At 40.9% G+C, this 19,350-nt stretch overlaps 1 protein-coding gene across 1 annotated transcript in view; it reads left to right on the forward strand.

The window, feature by feature from the left end:
- agps (alkylglycerone phosphate synthase) overlaps window positions 1-19,350 on the forward strand; it is a 169,558-nt gene that overhangs the window by 145,404 nt on the left and 4,804 nt on the right. The window contains exons 18-19 of the mRNA XM_067987618.1: window positions 2,937-3,036; window positions 7,313-7,370. Coding sequence (XP_067843719.1) covers window positions 2,937-3,036; window positions 7,313-7,370 — 158 coding nt within the window. The remainder of the gene's footprint in view (window positions 1-2,936; window positions 3,037-7,312; window positions 7,371-19,350) is intronic.

A 19,350-nucleotide genomic window follows, 5' to 3' on the forward strand; every position in this document is an offset into this window, starting at 1 on the left:
ATTATTGCCGGCCAATCATAGATCGTCCATGTGCTGATCATGCTGCTGTTAGACATCAAAGGGGATACTTCCTCACCTTCCAACCTGGAATGTTCTTTCCTGTTCCTTCTGTTCCTTATCTCCCAACTTGGAATGTCTTTCAACTTTGGCTAACCTATATTGATCTGCCATAAACATGGAGACATTCAGACCAGTCCTTGAATCACATCAAAGACTCTACATTGATAAGACAATGCAAACCTACTGACTACGCAAACATATGGCCCAGCAGGAGGCCAGGCCACCTGTACCAATCTCAGTTACTAACTAATTAACCCTTTCTAACCATTTTGCAATCTGCTTCTTTGCCACGTAGGTGTTTTAATATTTTACCAAAAACTGACCACGTAGGGATTCTCAAGAGGTGAGAACCGAACACTAAGCAGTGATGGGAGAAAGGTTGTAGGAGGTTCAAAAGACACTGGTTGTTTTTGAGAGACTTTTAAAGCAGAGAAAAGAGGTGAAGGAATTTGGGGAAAGCATTTGAGTGTGAGTGACAAAGTTCTGAGACTGTAGGTGGAGTAAAGTGAAGGGAGGATACAAAGGAGACCAGAACGAGAAGAGGGGAACACGTGCTGGCATATGGCGCTAAAGGAGGTTGCAAAAGTGAGGGACAAGGACACAAAGGGACTTGTAGATGAGGGAATGGGAGACCCAATTGACCTTCAAAGACAAGGGTGATGGGAGAGCAGGAATTAATGTGGGGTAGGATGCGGCCTGCAGAGATTTGGATGAGTTGCAGTTTGTGAAGAGTGGACATTCAGAGGCCTATGAGGAAAGCATTGGAGTAATGCAGTTTAGAGCTGACCAAGCGTTTCATTGGCGATGTGAGTAAGATGAGGACGGAGGAGGGCAGTAGGTGGTGTTGGCAGCTAGAATGTGGAGTATTAAAACTTAGCTTGATCAAATCATTAGTTTCAGTCTGACCAAGCAGCCAGGGAGGGAGGGAGATGGAATCAGGATCTAGGGTGCAGTTTTTGTCGGGAGCCGAATGGGATGGCTTCAGTCTTGCTGATTTTCATTGAAAGTTCTTGCTTATTCATAATCTCTGTCAGAAAAAGTCAGACAGCACAGTGGTGGTAGTGGAGTCAAGAATGATAATGGAGAGGTAAAGTTCAAATTCAGCAGAAGGGTGAGAGCTGTCTCCATGCTTTCATTGAGGAATAGTATATTGATAAGGAAAGAAATGAGACCAAAAATATTACAAAACTGCCCTTCCTTTTATTATTTTCTCAATATCCACCCCCTCCATCACGGGCACATTGTGGCTGCAGTTTGCACTGACAACAGGATGCACTGCAGCAATTCAAGCTTACTTTGACAGCCCCTCCCAGTCCCGCAAACCTGACCACAGAAGGACAAGCAGTGATATGGGAACACCATGCCTTCCAAGTTGCACACTATCCTGACTTTGACAGTTATTGGCATTCCTTCATTGTCACTGGGGCAAAATCCTGAAATTTCCAACCTTAGGAGATCATGGGAGCACCATCACTGCACAGGCTACAACAATACAAGCCTGCGGCCCATTATTACCTCAGGACAACGAGATGGGCGATAAATGTGGCTTTGCCAGCGTTTCTGATGTCTGCATAATTTTAAAAAAATTATCTTTTTCACTTGGGTATGTCCCACCAGAATAACTGTGCTGCTATCAGAAGATAATTGATCAGTTTCACCACTATTTCTTGGCCTGTTGGGTATTGTTTTTGGTGTCAATTTGTGATTTTACTAAACACTGATTTAGTTCTAAAATTGATCAACTCCAGCAAGGCCAGTCCTGTAACCATTCACAACAGAAGCCTTCTATAAGACTGTGACTTTGTAAAGAGAGCCAAATTTCAGGGTTAGGTGAAAAAAGAAAAGGTTTTAATAGCTATAACAATTGACAAAATCCAGGATAACTCGAGAGTAATAACACCAAGTTATCATCCCACACCCTAGATCTATATGTTTACTAAGTTCTTCAATTTGGATTTCTGCATTATACATGTCATTAATTTTATATATGATATTGTATGTTATTTTAAAATCATTAAGTTAATTCAGCTCAGGTTCCCAACCTACTTAAGTCAACTAGCTCCCTCTAGTGTCTTTTTTTTCCCCATTGGAGGATGCACTATATGAAATCCCTCTTTATTTAAAAAAAGGAAATGTTGGAAATACACTAGTGAGTCAGCATCTAAAAATAAGATGGTAAATTGTCTTTTTACGGTTGGTGTCTGACTGACTTGTATATTTCCAGCATTTTCTGTTTTTATTTTTTAGCCTTTGGAGATTTTTCCTTTGTGTTTCCTTCCTGTTTTCTCAATTGACTACCAGCTATGGAGCAGGGACAAGATTCCCTGTGCTTTTTCCTTCTTCCCTGCCCCCCCCCCCCACCCCCCCCACTTCCCACCCAAGGGAGGCAGCTCCCAAAAGAAGCATGACTGAGTTTAAGAATGCAGCTAAGCTTGTAGGAAAGATGCAGTCTGAATCCATTTCTGTGGGGTGTCCTGCCACCTCTGATCCAAAAGCTGAAAACTGATGTATTAATGTGCAATTTATACGGTTTGGGAGGAAAAGTCACATAATTGCTCATCATGCAACTTTTCGTGCTTGATTTGGCGATAGTGTTGGAGAATTTAAAATACTACCCCTCCATTCACTGGTCACAGCCATCACCCCCCCGCCCCCCCCTCCCCCCATGCCCTTACACTCTGGAACTCATTTTCCTAAATAACTTTTGCTTTGTTAAAGGTGATATGTAAGTTGTTGTAAAGGGACCTTCTAGAAGTATTTCAATCAATGCACTTGTATTTAAATGTATTAAATGTAAAAATGGTATAATGAAAACAGAATACTGAGCAAATTAATTGCGTGATTGTCTAACATAACTACTTTGTTTTGTCTTCCAGAGTTACACAAACTTATGATGCCGGAGCTTGTGTCTATTTCTACTTTGCTTTTAATTACAGGGGAATAAGTGACCCAATCAATGTGTTTGAGCAAATTGAGGTAATGTTGTCAAAATACTCTCTCTTCTCCCCCCTCATTCTGGATTGTTCTTTTTAAAGTTAAGTGTAATGTAAAAAATCAACTTTTATTCGAACATAGTTTGAGTTAATTGTAAAGTTTATTAATTTGTGGAATGAAAACAGTAATAAGGTGACAGATTTTTATTTTGTTCAGCTGATCCATGTCTCTCTTTCTGAACTCTTCAAAACAAATCTGATCACTTACATGCATATTTAGAAACAAATGTGAGGTTTTGCAGGCCATGAAGTTCTCTGTGACTACACAAAGTTGAAGTATTGTCATTGATCCATAATCTAATTGTTATGAGACAAACCTGTTGGTCCAGATAATCATCCGAACCAAGCTTGGCCTATGCTAACTGAACATAAGTACATAAGAGATAGGAGCAGGAGTAGGCCATTTGGCCCTGCTCTGCCATACAATGAGATCATGGCTGATCTGATTCTGACCTCAACTCCACTTTCCCACCTGTTCCCCATATCCTTTGACTCCCTTGTTGATCAAAAATTTGTCTAACTCCGCCTTGAATATATTCAATGACTCAGCCTCCACCGTTCTTTGAGGCAAATAATTCCAAAGGTTCACAACCCTTTGAGAGAAGAAATTTCCCCTCATCTCTGTCTTAAACGGCCAAACCCTTATTCTAAGACTATGCCCCCTAGTTCTAGATTCCCCTATGAGGGAAAACATCGTCTCAGCATTTACCCTGTCAAGCTCCCTCAGAATCTTATATGTTTCAATAAGATCTCCTCTCATTCTTCTAAACTCCAGTAAGTATAGGCCCAACCTGCTCAATCTTTCCTCATAAGAAAACCCTTCCATACACAGAATCAACCTAGTGAACCTTCTCTGAACTGCCTCCAATACAAGTACATCCTTCCTTAAATAAGGGGAGCAAAACTTTATGCAGTACTCTAGGTGTGGTCTCACCAGCACCCTGTACAGTTGTAGCAAGACTTCCCTGCTTTTATACTCCATCCCCCTTGAAATAAAGGCCAATATTCCATTTGCCTTCCCAATTACTTGTATGCTAACTTCTTGTGTTTCATGTACAAGGACACCCAAATCCCACTGTACCACAGCATTCTGTATTGTTTCTCCATTTATATATTTTGCTTTTTTATTCTTCCGACCAAAGTGGATGACTTCACATTTTCCCACATTATACTCCATCTGCCAAATTTTTCCCCCTTGCTTAACCTATCTATATCCCTTTGCAGACACTTTGGGGGTGATTTTTAACCCCAAGAATGGGTGGGTGGGAGTTGAAAATAGTTGTTATTTGGGTCGTGACCGCAACCCAACTTTATTTTCGGGTTCAAGGTCGGCGCGTAAAAGTACAGGCTTCCCACTGGGAATGCAAAGTCCGAAAATGTTGCCGTCGCGACCCAAAAGAACCACTATTTTTAACTCCACCCGCCCGTTCTTGGGTTTAAAATCACCCACTTTGTGTCCTCCTCACAACTTACTTTTCCACCTGTCTTTGTATCACCAGCAAATTTGGCCACAGTACACTCGCTTCCTTCATCCAAGTCATTGATATAGATTGTAAATAGTTGAGGCCCCAGCACTGATCCCTGCGGCACCCCACTAGTTACAGATTGCCATCCTGAAAATGATCCCTTTATCCCGACTCTCTTTTCTGTTAGTTAGCCAATCCTCTATCCATGCTAATATATTACCCCCAACATCATGAGCTCTCACCTTGTCCAGTGACCTTTTATGTGGCACCTTATCGAATGCCTTTTGGAAATCTAAATACGCTACATCTACTGGTTCCTATTTATCCACCCTGCTCATTACTTCCTCAAAGAACTCTAATAAATTTGTCAAACATGATTTCCCTTTCATAAAACCATGTTGACTCTCCTTGATTTTATTTTGAAATGTCCTAAATGTTTCTTAATAATGGATTCTAGCATTTTCCCAATGACAGATATTAGGCTAATTGCTTTCTGTCTCCCTCCTTTCTTCAATAGGGGTGTTACATTTGCGGTTTTCCATTCCGCTGGGACCTTTCCAGAATCTAGTGAATTTTGGAAGATTGCAACCAATGCATCCACGATCTCTGTAGCCACTTCTTTTAAGAACCCTCTGATGCAAGCCATTGGGTCCAGGGGACTTTCAGCCTGCAGACCCATTAGTTTGCCTAGTACTTTTTCTCTAGTGATTGTTTTCAGATCCTCCCTCCCCTTTGCCCCTTGATTATCTACTATTATTGGTATGCATTTAGTGTCTTCTATTGTGAAGGCAGATACAAAATATCTGTTCAATGCATCTGCCATTTCCTTGTTTTCCATTATTATTTCCCCAATCACATCCTCGAAGGGACCTACACTTACTTTAGCTACTCTCTTCCTTTTTATATACTTGTAAAAGCCCTTACTGTCAGTTTTTATATTTCTTGCTAGTTTACTCTCATAATCTATTTTATCCCTCTTTATTTTTTAGTCCTCCTTTGCTGCTTTCTAAAGCTTTCCCAATCTTCAGGCTTACCACTAATCTTTGCCACGTTGTATGCCTTTTCTTTTAACTTGATACCATCCTTAACTTCCTTAACTGAAGCTACTGTTGAGCTATTAAAATGTTCTGGTATCCTATTCCAGATGAGCTCTGAAGGAGGAAAAAGAAACCTCCAATATATTTGCTGTGAACAATGATATGAAATTGGAGCAGAGCTCTTCCCTTTACCCAAGTAAATGATTTTAAAAACTTCTGCAACATTGAGGTACATGACTGGAACATGTTTTGGCCAGTGTAGCACCAAGAAAATAGCCAAGACCTCACTCTGGTCTCCATGAATGCTGCTGCTGCTCAAGTTATAGTAAAGTCATCGTGAGTGTTAGCTCTAATTTTTCCTGTTAGGAGAGGACTTTCCTTGGCAGTTCAAGCCAAATTTAGACCTCCTTTTGGGAAATTTTGGGACAAAAATCTGACACTCTGGTAAATATTGATGGTGAATATCTTGGTGAACTGATGGGCTTTAAATCGGGCTGAACAGCATTAAAAACAGAAAATGTTGGAAGTACACACCAGGTCCATCAGCATCTGGAAAGGTTAAAGTTTCAGTTGTAAAATAAAATACCTGAAAAGGTCACCTGTCTTTTCTCTTTGCAGATGTTGATGAACCTGCTGTGTATTTCCAGAATTTGATGTTTTTATTTGATTTCTAGCATTTATGTTTTTTTAATCTAAACAGTATTAAAACAGTTTTGCCTCTTCCCAATGGGGGACTCCTAGCCTGAATATGCTGCCTCCCGACCACCACATTTGATCAGACATGCATGTGTGAATCAATAGACAAACCCCTGTCGCCACTCCAACCTAGTACTTTGGTACACCTATCCATTGCAGGTCACATTAAAGGATTGGTAGGGAATGAAAAGAAACCAGTATGGGAATATTTAAGCTCTGAGTAGGTTTGCTTAGTTACATTATCAAAACTTTATCCAAAGTTTTACATGACACAAAAAAAACTTGGCATTTTTAAGAACTTTTAAACTTTTCCTTGGCTTTATTCTATGCCACCTGCTTTCAGTTTTGTAAAATTTGACCCATTGAAATGAAGAGTATTTTGTTAGAATGCTTGGGGAAACTTGGGGGAAAAAATTGCCTTTCAACTGAGTTGATCTTTTTAAGTTCAATTTAAGACAAAGAATGTCAAGTTGTATATCATTCTGCTCCCCTCCACTCCACCTTCTCTACACTTGCCTGTGACCAACATTCAAACTCTTAATGCATATTAAAAACAAACCAATTTGACATTGTATGCTATCTTAAAGCTGGCAATAATATTGTTAATCGCACTTACAAGTGTACAGTCGGATAAAATTATATTTGTTGTGATATGTAACTTGCTATGTCTTGAAATTGAGCAATTACATGATCAAATCAATTTCACATAGCCTGTTCTATAAATCCCTCTAAGCATTATATAATCTTGGGTCAGAATAGTTTCTAGACATTTTCCTTACCCATTCCCATCCCAGGAGGGGGAAAAAAACTGCTCAACCCAATAGCAGTCAGATTCTTTTCCATTTTGGGGAATGAAGATATTTTTTGAAGCTTCTAAGAATATCCAAATGTTTATAGAAAACAGTGGATTTCATATAATAATTGGCCATAACTAAAAATGTGTAGAAAAAAAGCTTGCAAAATAGAAGTATAATAGACTTGATTGTACACAAACAAAAATGGCTCATTGGGTATGTTAAATGTCTTTAACTAACGGTTTCAATTCTTTGTATTAAATTAGGCTTCAGCCAGAGAAGAAATACTTGAGAATGGAGGAAGCCTTTCTCACCATCATGGAGGTGAGTATACTTTCTCCTCTTGTCCCATTTTCTCTCTTCCTCTCTTTCTCTCTCTTCCCCCCCCCCCCCCCCCCCCAGACTCATACTAGGATACCGTTCCATAGGCACTGGTAGCCTTCTGATGCCTCACTCAAGTAGCTATTCTAATGAGTGTAGACAATGATGCCAGGAGTCCACTTTATCATGGGGGCCTGATTCATTTCTTCAACTTCTCCACTCAGCTGAAGCCAATTGTAGCATCCCACTTGCTGAGGCTAGCTAACTGAGCACAGATCAGGGATCAAACATGCAAAGTTCCTGGTCTGCATTGCTCAGTACGACACCACACCATACATTTACACACTGCAAACACATAGACTTTAGGAAATGTACTATTTTAACAATTGTTTCTTTTTGGCTCAAGATGGAGAGCACAAAAATAGGGATGAGCCAAGAACCTATAGGCCAGTGAGCCTAACATTCATTGTGCATAAAGTATTAAAAGGCACCCTGAAAGAGGGGTTAATGAAACCTAAATGGGTTTAGTATGAAGGAATCAGCATGGATTTATGAGAAATGTCTTGCCCAACAACAAGTTTGTTGGAGATCTTTGAAGAAATGATAGACCTTGTTGATAGTGGATGTAATATATTTAGGTTTTAGTAAGGCTTTTGATACTATGCCACACAAGCAATTAGTCCACAAGGTAGGAAGTTATGAAATAAGAGACTAGCTTCTGGGGTGGATCGAAAATCAGCTAAATCAGAGTATATCGGCTAAATTAGTTTGTGGATGGAGCTGTATCGACATGGCAATAGGTTACCAGTGGGATACCGCATCAGTGCTGGGGCTATTGCTATTTGTTATGTATAAATGACTTGGAGCTGATGACACAGAAAACTATAATTTTGCAGATGATACCAAATTGTGGGAGATAGTGTTTAAGTAATAGGGAACAGCCAAACTAAATACAAAGGGATTTTGGTTGATTGGGAAGGTGGGCTGATGAATGGTAAATTACATTTAATGTGGGCAACTGCAATATATTGGCGAAGGGAAATAAATGAAGGAAAATTAAAGTGGATAGCTGTAGACGACAGGAAACCACTCTGGAGCAGAATCTGGGGGTATTGGTTCACTGAAACTAGCAGTGCAGTAAGAAAATCTGACTAGACCTTGATGTACAGCTTGCGGGATAGAACACTAATTGCATGAAATGATAAGTCTGTATGAGGCACTAGTATATTGGTGCAATGTATAAAATTCTGGTTGCTATGCTACAGTAAGGATATCCAGGACCTAGAGGCAGTGCTGATACTTAGCTTTAGGCATCTGAGCTATGAAGTTGAAGAGGCTGGGATTGTTTACTCTGGGGAGGAGAAGGGGAGATATTATTCAAGTATTAAAGATGCTCAAGGGTATAGATCAATTAAGCCGTGGCTATATATTAATACACTCAACCAAGTGATACAGATCTTGAGGTTTTTAAAGGTGGAGAGAGAGAAAGGATGGTGAGATTTAGTTAGAGTGCCAGAGAGTAGGACTGAGGTGGCTGGAAGCGCTGCCTTCAATGGCAGAGCAAAGGGCATGACCGCAATGCCGTAGGTGGAGGAACAAAGCATTCGGGATGGATATGGGGCTGGAATAGATTGCAGAGACAGGGTAGGCGAAATGTACGTGTAGCAGAATTTTGGACAATTTCGAGTTTATGGAGGGTGCAAAAAGGGAGGCCAGCAAGGAACATGTTGGAGTAGTTATGTCTGGAGGTCACTTAAGTCAACGATAAGGATTTCAGTGCTGCAGAGCTGAGGTAGATATAGAGACGGGCAATGTTGCAGAGGTGGAAGTAAGTGGTCTTAATGAATAGGATGTGGTGCTTAATGTTCAGCTCGGTCAAACAGTCCTGAAATCATGGATGGACCGGTTCAGCCAGTAGTGGGGAAGGGGCTGGAGTCAGTGGCAAGGGATTGGAGTTTATGGCAGGGATCAAGCTTCGAAGAAAGATACAGACAGTTTAGATTTGCCCACTTTACATTGCGGGTGGTGAATATTTGGAAAAATGGGAGAATTAAATAGATGTTTAAGGAGTGAGTGATTGTGAGATATTAATTTTTGGGACCAGCTAGTTGGACTGCAGCGTCTTTGGTGCAGTTCTTTCCTGTGTAAAATGTAATGTTTTTGTTCACATAAGCATCTTGTAAAAACTCATTTCATAAACATTATGAAATTATTTTTTAAATGACCAGCTGAGTATGCTACAACAGTTCAGAGGGAAATTTTTCTTGGAAGCTTCAAATGTAATATTTCCAATGGGAACAGTATTCTATCTTGCATATTTCAGGTAAACACTCCCACAGCAGCAGGAGATTTGTAATGTTTTAAAGGTACTGTAACTTGGGAATCTGAAAGATAAATTTGATTGGAAAAAAACAAGTATTAGGCTTAACAATCTGGATAATAATACTTGAAATCTTACTGAACAGAAAGTTGCAAACTTTGTATAGTTAGCAAGCTTGGGCAAGTTTGATTTGTTATGAAGGGATCAACAGGAGAGGTGATCATGCCATCTGAAACCTCAGTTATGGTTATGCAAAATAATTGCAGGTAGTCAGACATATTGCCTGTGAAAGTATACTGAAATCCTCTTGTACAAATGCTTCGAAGCTGTAATACTACTTACATAGAAAATAGGAGCAAGAGTGGGCCCTTCGGGCCTGCTGCGCCATTGAAAATGATCATGGCTGATCGTCTAACTCAGTACCCTGTTCCCACTTTTTCCCCATAGCCCTTGATCCCTTTAGCATTAAGAAATATATCTATCTCCTTGAATACGTCTGATGACTTGGCCTCCACTGCCTTCTGTGGTGGAGAATTCCACAGGTTCACCTCTGAGTGAAGAAATTTCTCCTCATCTCTGTTCTAAATGGCATACCCCGTATCCTGAGACTGTGACCCCTGGTTCTGGACACCTGTCATCGGGAACATCCTCCCTGCATCTAGTCTGTCTAGTCCTGTTAGAATTTTATATGTTTCGATGAGATCACCTCTCATTCTTCTAAACTCGAGTGAATAGAAAGGAGAGAGAGGGAAACCGGGGAATTATAGACCTGTTAGCCTAACATCTGTTGTGGGGAAAATGCTGGAGTCTATAATTAAGGATAGGGTGACTGAACACCTCGCAAATTTTCAGTTAATGAGAGAGCTAGCATGGATTTGTGAAAGGTAGGTCGTGCCTGACAAACCTGATTGAATTTTTTGAAGAGGTGACTAAAGTAGTGGACAGGGGAATGTCAATGGATGTTATTTATATGGACTTCCAGAAGGCATTTGATAAGGTCCCACATAAGAGACTGTTAGCTAAGATAGAAGCCCATGGAATTGAGGGAAAAGTACGGACTTGGTTAGGAAGTTGGCTGAGCAAAAGGCGACAGAGAGTAGGGATAATGGGTAGGTACTCACATTGGCAGGATGAACATAAGAACATAAGAAATAGGAGCAGGAGTAGGCCATTCGGCCCCTCGAGCCTGCTCCGCCATTCAATAAGATCATGGCTGATCTGATCCTAACCTCAAATCTAAATTCATGTCCAATTTCCTGCCAGCTCCCCGTAACCCCTAATTCCCTTTACTTCTTGGAAACTGTCTATTTCTGTTTTAAATTTATTTAATGATGTGGCTTCCACAGCTTCCTGGGGCAGCAAATTCCACAGACCTACTACCCTCTGAGTGAAGAAGTTTCTCCTCATCTCAGTTTTGAAAGAGCAGCCCCTTATTCTAAGATTATGCCCCCTAGTTCTAGTTTCACCCATCCTTGGGAACATCCTTACCGCATCCACCCAATCAAGCCCCTTCACAATCTTATATGTTTCAATAAGATCGCCTCTCATTCTTCTGAACTCCAATGAGTAGAGTCCCAATCTACTCCACCTCTCCTCATATGTCCGCCCCCTCATCCCCGGGATTAACCGAGTGAACCTTCTTTGTACTGCCTCGAGAGTAAGTATGGACACCAAAACTGTATGCAGTATTCCAGGTGCGGTCTCACCAATACCTTATATAACTGCAGCAATACCTCCCTGTTTTTATATTCTATCCCCCTAGCAATAAAAGCCAACATTCCGTTGGCCTTCTTGATCACCTGCTGCACCTGCATACTAACTTTTTGATTTTCTTGCACTAGGACCCCCAGATCCCTTTGTACTGCAGTACTTTCCAGTTTCACGCCATTAAGATAATAACTTGCTCTCTGATTTTTCCTGCCAAAGTGCATAACCTCACATTTTCCAATATTGTATTGCATCTGCCAAATCTCCGCCCACTCACCCAGCCTGTCTATATCCCCCTGTAGGTTTTTTATGTCCTCCTCACTCTCCACTTTCCCTCCCATCTTTGTATCATCTGCAAACTTTGATATGTTACACTCGGTCCCCTCCTCCAAATCGTTAATATAGATTGTAAAGAGTTGGGGACCCAGCACCGACCCCTGCGGAACACCACTGGCTACTGGTTGCCAGTCCAAGAATGAACCATTTATCCCAACTCTCTGCTTCCTGTTAGATAACCAATCCTCCACCCATGCCAGAATATTACCCCCAATCCAGTGATTCTTTATCTTGAGCAATAATCTTTTATGTGGCACCTTGTCGAATGTGGAGTCCTGCAGGGATCTGTCTTGGGACCTCAATTATTCACATTATTTATTAACGACTTAGATGAAGGCATAGAAAGTCTCATATCTAAGTTTGCCGATGACACAAAGATTGGTGGCATTGTAAGCAGTGTGGATGAAAACATAAAATTACAAAGCGATATTGATAGATTAGGTGAATGGGCAAAACTGTGGCAAATGGAATTCAGTGTAGACAAATGTGAGGTCATCCACTTTGGATCAAAAAAGGATAGAACAGGGTACTTTCTAAATGGTAAAAAGTTTAAAAACAGTGGATGTCCAAAGGGACTTGGGTTCAGGTACGTAGATCATTGAAGTGTCATGAACAGGTGCAGAAAATAATCAATAAGACTAATGGAATGCTGGCCTTTATATCTAGAGGACTAGAGTACAAGGGGGCAGAAGTTATGCTGCAGCTATACAAAACCCTGGTTAGACCGCACCTGAAGTACTGTGAGCAGTTCTGGGCACCGCACCTTCGGAAGGACATATTGGCCTTTGAGGGAGTGCAGTGTAGGTTTACTAGAATGATACCCGGACTTCAAGGGTTAAGTTACGAGGAGAGATTATAGAAATTGGGGTTGTATTCTCTGGAGTTTCGAAGGTTAAGGGGTAATCTGATCGAAATTTATAAGATAGGGTGGACAGAGAGAAACTATTTCCGCTGGTTGGGGATTTTAGGAGTAGGGGGCACAGTCTAAAAATTAGAGCCAGACCTTTCTGGAGCGAGATTAGAAAACACTTCTACACACAAAGGGTGGTCGAAGTTTGGAACTCTCTTCCGCAAATGGCAATTGATGCTAGCTCAATTGCTAAATTTAAATCTGAGATAGATAGCTTTTTGGCAACCAAAGGTATTAAGGGATATGGGCCAAAGTCAGGTATATAGAGTTAGATCACAGATCAGCCATGATCTTATCAAATGGCGGAGCAGGCACGAGGGGCTGAATGGCCTACTCCTGTTCCTGTGTTCCTATGAATATCGGCCTAGTCGACCCAATCTCTCCTCATACGTCAGTCCAGCCATCCCAGGAATCAGTCTGGTAAACCTTCGTTGCACTCCCTCCATGGCAAGGACATCCTTCCTCAGATAAGGAGACCAAAACTGCACTCAATAATCCAGGTGTGGTCTCACCAAGGCCCTGTATAACTGCAGTAAGACATCCCTGCTCCTGTACTCAAAATCCTCTTGCAATGAAGGCCAACATACCATTCGCCTTCCTAACTGTTTGCTGCACCTGAGTGCTCGCTTTCAGCGACTGGTGTACAAGGACACCCAGGCCTCGTTGCACCTCCCCTTTTCCCAATCTGTCACCATTCAGATAATCTGTCTTTTTGTTTTTACAACCAAAATAGATAGCCTCACATTCATCCACACTATACTGCATCTGCCATGTTCTTGCCCACTCACCCAACTTGTCTGAATCACATTGGAGCCTCTTTGCATCCTCCTCACAGCTCACATTCCACCCCAGCTTTGTGTCATCTGCAAACTTGGAAATGTTACATTTAGTTCCCTCATCCAAATCATTGATATATATTATGACTAGCTGGACCCAAGCACTGATCCCTGCGGAACACCACTAGTCACTGCTCGCCACCCAGAAAAAGTCCCGTTTATTCCTACTCTTTGTTTCCTGTCTGTCAACCAATTCTCAATCCATGCCAATATATTCCCCCCCAATCCCATGTGCTTTAAGTTTCGACACTAATCTCTTGTGTGGAACCTTATCAAAAGCCTTCTTAAAATCCAAATAAACCACGTCCACTGATTCTCCCCTATCTATTCTACTAGTTACGTCCTCAAAAAATTCCAGCAGATTTGTTAAGCACGATTTCCCTTTCATAAACCCATGCTGACTTTGTCCAATCCTGTTAATGCCCTCCAAGTGTGCTGTTATCACATCTTTTATAATAGACTCTAGCATTTTCCCCACTACTGATGTTAGCTAACTGGTCTGTAATTCCCTGGTTTTTCTCTCCCTCCTTTTTTAAATAGTTGGGTTACATTTGCCACCCTCCAATCTGTAGGAACTGTTCCAGAGTCTATAGAATTTTGGAAGATGATCAATGCATCCACTATTTCCAGTACTCTGGGATGTAGATTATCAGGCCCTGGGGATTTGTCAGCCTTTAGTCCTATTAATTTCCCTAGCACTTTTTTTTTTACAATACTGGTTTCCTTCAGTTCCTCCCTCTCACTAGACCCTTGGTTCCCTATCATTTCTGGCAGGTTATTTGTGTCCTCCTTTGTGAAGACGGAACCAAAGTATGTGTTTAATTGTATTATACTTGCTTGTATTCAAATTAACATTGAGGCAGATAAGACAATGTAGCCTTACTTGATGGCAATAGGTATTAAATTCATGAACTTTAATTGGTAAATGATCAGGTTCTGATCATTAACATTCAATGATGCACATGCAAAAATGTAAGTCCAATTCAGAATGCCATTAAAGTCAATTCTCGGATTAACGTACAGTTCACTGATATCATTTGACTTGCACTTAAATAGGCATTTCCCAGTTTCTGTATACTGTTTTTCTTGAAGAGGATTTTAATTAAATGGATTGAATAATGAGAGAAAATGTCTTTTAAAAGTGTCTAAATTACAAAATGATTTTTATTTTAACGTCCTTAAAACTGAATGAATGCTAAAACTCCCCCCCCCCCCCCCCCCCCCTCACACTTCCCGAAAAAATAACGTTCCTGATAAAATGTCCCATGCACCAGTCACCAGAGATGATGGCCAGTGACTTGTTCCACGGATGTTGCAAGTTCATCCATAACCAGCCAGTATAGGAGCAAATGAATGATTTAAGTCAACACAATCTGATTTCCCCCTATTCGTTCATTGAGAGAAACAACTCTCAAATACAACCCTGAATATTTGAGCTGATTTGCTTAGGGCATCTGGGGCGTGCAACTAATCCCTACTGCATGTTGATGCACTAACATACAGTGCTACCACATAATTTCTTAATGTATTTAATTATTTAAATCTCTGGTTATACACTGTCACAATGGCATTGATGTTTTGGAATTTAACATTCATTTTAAAGAAGGATATTGGTCATGTGGTAAATTCTGAACTAAAAGCAAGATGAAAGATACCATAATAAAAGGATGGTATTGGAGAAGTTAGTTAAACTAAAGGACGACAGAGTGCAGGGACCTGACTGGATACATCCAAGGATCCTGAGGGAAATGGGTTTCGGGGTTCTGTTGAAGGTGGATATGTGCCAGAGGACTGGAGAGTGGTCAACGTAATATCTGTTTTCAAAATGGTAATTACATGCCAATTGGTTTAACATCTATATTAGGGAAAATGTTGGAATCTTTCAAGATGAAATGATTAAATATCTAAATGAAAAATTAATTTGAAGCAGCCAACACTGATTTCAGAAAGGAAGATTGTACTCAACAGACCTGATAAAGTTCTTTTTGAGGAGGTGGATGGGGGAAAATGCAGTAGATGTGGTGCACATGGACTTTTAGAAAGTTTTTGACAAGGTACCACGTGGAGACTGTTGGAGAACATTGAAGGATATGGAAGGAGAGGAGGTTAGCAAATCTCATTTTAAAAACTAATTAGAAGGAAGGAAACAAAGAATAGGAGTTAAGGACAGTTTCTCAAGAGTGGTTGGAAGTAGGTAGTGGTGTCCCACAGGGCTCTGTTCTGGGATTGCATCTGTGTACATTAATGATTTGAACGTAGTAGTGGTGTCTAAATTTACAGCCAATACTAAAACAGGAATCATCATAATTCTGAGGACCAAAGGTAGTTGCCAGGGGATATTGATGGTGGAATGGGAAAAAATTGGCAAATGGAATTCAATGTCAGTAATGTAAGGTGGTACATTTTGGTTTAATAGAAAGTAATTATACTTTGGAGGAAAGCTGGGTTATATGGAAGAGCAGAAGGATTTGGGGTCTCAGATTCACGAGACATCAAAAGCAGCACCTTAACTGCGTAAGGCCAGAAAAAAAGCTAATGGAATTCTGGGCTTTATGCGAGGAGGTATGGAATATAAGTCAAGATGTAATCGTGAATCTATATAAAACTTTAGTAAGACCACAGTTGAAGTACAGTGTACTGATTTGGACTCCACGCTCTATGAAGGATGTTGAGGCAATAGAGAGGATACAGTGAAGATTCACTAGAATGCTGCCTGGTATGAGCGAATTGATACAGATGTTTAAAATTATGACAGGAAGGGACAGAGTAGATAGAAACAGTCTGTTATCAGTGATTGAGGGATCTAGAACTATTTACAAGATGAAATGTAAGAGATTTAGGAATAGAGATTCAAGCAGAGACCATGTTAATATTTTAAGAATAAGTTAGATAGGTGGCTCAAGAAAGGGGGAATAAAAGGATATGGAAACATGGGACTAGGACTACTGCTCACATGGAAGATAAACACAAACGGCCTGTTTCAGTGTTGTAACATCTATGATACACTAGTCGATCTCCTATGTCATTGCACATGGGAAGTCACGACCAGGTAAAGTATTCCGGTCAAAGAGTTAGAGGGTGGAGGATGATTGGATCAAGGGACAGAGTAGATTGGGGGTTGGAGTACAAGACTAAGGAAGTCTTGCTGCAATTGTACAGGGCTTTGGTGAGACCACACCTGGAGTACTGTGTTCAGTTTTGGTCTCCTTACCTAAGGAGGATATACTTGTCTTAGAGACGGTGCAACAAAGTGGACTAGATTGATTCCTGGGTTGTCCTTTGAGGAGAGACTGAGTAGAATGGGCCTATACGTTCTGGAGTTTAGAAGAATGAGAGGTGATCTTATTGAAACATATAAGATTCTGAGAGGGTAGATGCTGAGAGGCTGTTTCCCTTGGCTGGAGAGTCTAGAACTAGGGGGCATAATCTCAGGGTGAAGGTTTAGCCATTTAGGTTTGAGATGATGAGGAATTTCTTCACTGAGGGTTGTGAATCTTTGAGCATCCACAGCCTTCTAGGGTAGAGAATTCTAGTCATTGAGTACATTCAAAGATGAGATCGATAGATTTTTGGACTCTAAGGGAATCAAGGGATATGGGGATTGGACAGGAAAGTGGAGTTGAGGTCGAAGATCAACCATGATCTTGAATGGCGGAACAGGCTCGAGAGGCCGTATGGCCTGCTCCTCCTATTTCTTATGTTCTTATCAGGTTAGAGGAGAAGGGGTGGGGGGGTGCAGAGGAGAGGAGAGAAGGGGGATGGGGGGTGTAGTTGGCAACAGTGGAGGGGGAAGCTGGTAATCTGGTGGGTAGGGGGGGGCAAGACTATTAAAATCTGTCTTCAGGACAGAGCCCCTTTTCTGTGGGGGGGGGGTGAAGCAAGCATTAAAGTCAAGTCAGTGGGAAGAAAAGCATAGCAGGGTGGGAGGGAGGATCATAGGGTCATAAATCTCTGTCTAGCCTGGATATCAGCTGTCTCAATAGGGACAGTTGCTTCAGGAAACAAATGCTGTTGGTACCTTTTTGAGCGCTTTCCTGTTTTTGATATGAGTGGTGGTTGCAAATGGGTTCACGGTCAGCTGCTAAAAGTGTGATTCTTCTGCAGTTTCTGTCAGATCGACAGGGTTTCAGAAGACTGGCAGATTTTCTGCGTTGGAAGAGAAGGTAGTCCCAGGTCATTGCTGTTTGGCAACTCTATTAGGATTAGCCCTTCGGGCATTCAAATATTGGGCCCAAGGGGAGACCACATTATTTCAACTGTGGGAGCAGAAAGGTATATTTACATTTTGGCAAGCAAGAAATCCGGAATGGATCCCAGCTCGGAAAGGACGTGGAGTCGGTCCCGGAATTTGCATGTCTGCTGTATTGCAAGCATGCTTGGGGAACTGACCTCTATTACAAAATCATTTCTTTGAGGAAACAAAGCATTTCAAGTGGAAACAAAAAAAAGTAATGACTTTTATAATCAAACATTTTGTTTTAATTAAAGTCTGCTAATGGTCAGGGACTGAAACGACAGTGTTAAATGCCAGTTTTATAGTAGCAGGTTCGACTTTTTCAAACTAAGGTGGTGTGATAGCTTTTTAATATTGTGCAACCCTATCACCGCACAGTCTGCAGGTGCAATAGGTAGTGTACGAAAATGTTGACACTTTTGGATTTTGTCATAGACTAAGCCTGCCATAGGAATTTTCACTGCATTTTGAAATGGAATGTTGCGACCAATTCATCGATTTTGATATATACTCCCTTGCTGCTGAATTCATTTCACTTCCTCGTCACTTGCTAAGACTGAACCAGACTGTCCTGTTTGATGCAGAGCTGAGCTTCAATCCATATCCTGTCCATCACTAAGATTGCTTATTTCCACCTCCTGTCCATTACTAAGACTGCTTATTTCCACCTCTGCAATATTGCTTACCTCCACCATTGAAACTGTTATCCATGCTTTGTCACCTTGAGACTCAATGGCAATGCATTCTGCTGGTTTCCCATCCTTCTCCCTCCATAAATTCCAACTCAGCCACCTATACTAAGTCCCACTAACCTATCACTCCCATCCTCATCAATTTATATTTATTATATGCTTCCCAATGTACTAAAAAAAACCTCATCCTTATCTTCAAATCCCTTCATGGTCTCGCTACACCATACCTCTGTCTTATCTCCTCCGCATCCTTCAGACCTCTGAATCTGGCCTTCTGCAGATTTCTTCCTTTCCCCCCCCCCCCCCACCCCCCAACTCAATACTTATGTCAGAGGCTTGTATTTCCCATTTTAGTCACTGAAAATGTACGCTGATTAAATATGGCTTTCCACCCCACGTTTTAAAACATTTTGGCCAAATGAAATCTAGTGCAGTGTTTTCAAATAACATGATCTGATCCTTCTGCATTAAAAAGAATCCGGTTAATTAAAAGACTATGCATACTATAGACTATTCAGTCATAGCTAAATGAAATGCATTGCAGCCATGAAACTAAATGGTTGTTGAACTTGAGGGCTTGTTTCGAGAACACAATATGACAAATTGTGTCGGAGATCCAGTAATAAATTATACTGGAAGATGTACTATGCTGAGTTTTCTTATTGTTATCCATTTCATTTACTAACCTTGAGGTCTTGCCCTAGTATTCTCTATTGAGAATTTAATGTCATCTAAAAAATTGATTGTTTCTCTTACACTGTCTCAGCTATAATTGTGATTAATAATAGTTAGCTGGGGAGAGGCAGACTAGTTTGTCTGCTTCCAATTACTTCATGATAAATGGAGTTCTTTTACCTGTCTATTGGTGCATTGAAGAAAACTGATGTAATCTAGGGTTGAAGACTAGAAGAAATACAAACTTCACTCAGTCTCATAAGATGTCTTACA

The sequence above is a fragment of the Heptranchias perlo genome, chromosome 7, assembly GCF_035084215.1.
Source record: "Heptranchias perlo isolate sHepPer1 chromosome 7, sHepPer1.hap1, whole genome shotgun sequence".
Taxonomy (NCBI): domain Eukaryota; kingdom Metazoa; phylum Chordata; class Chondrichthyes; order Hexanchiformes; family Hexanchidae; genus Heptranchias; species Heptranchias perlo.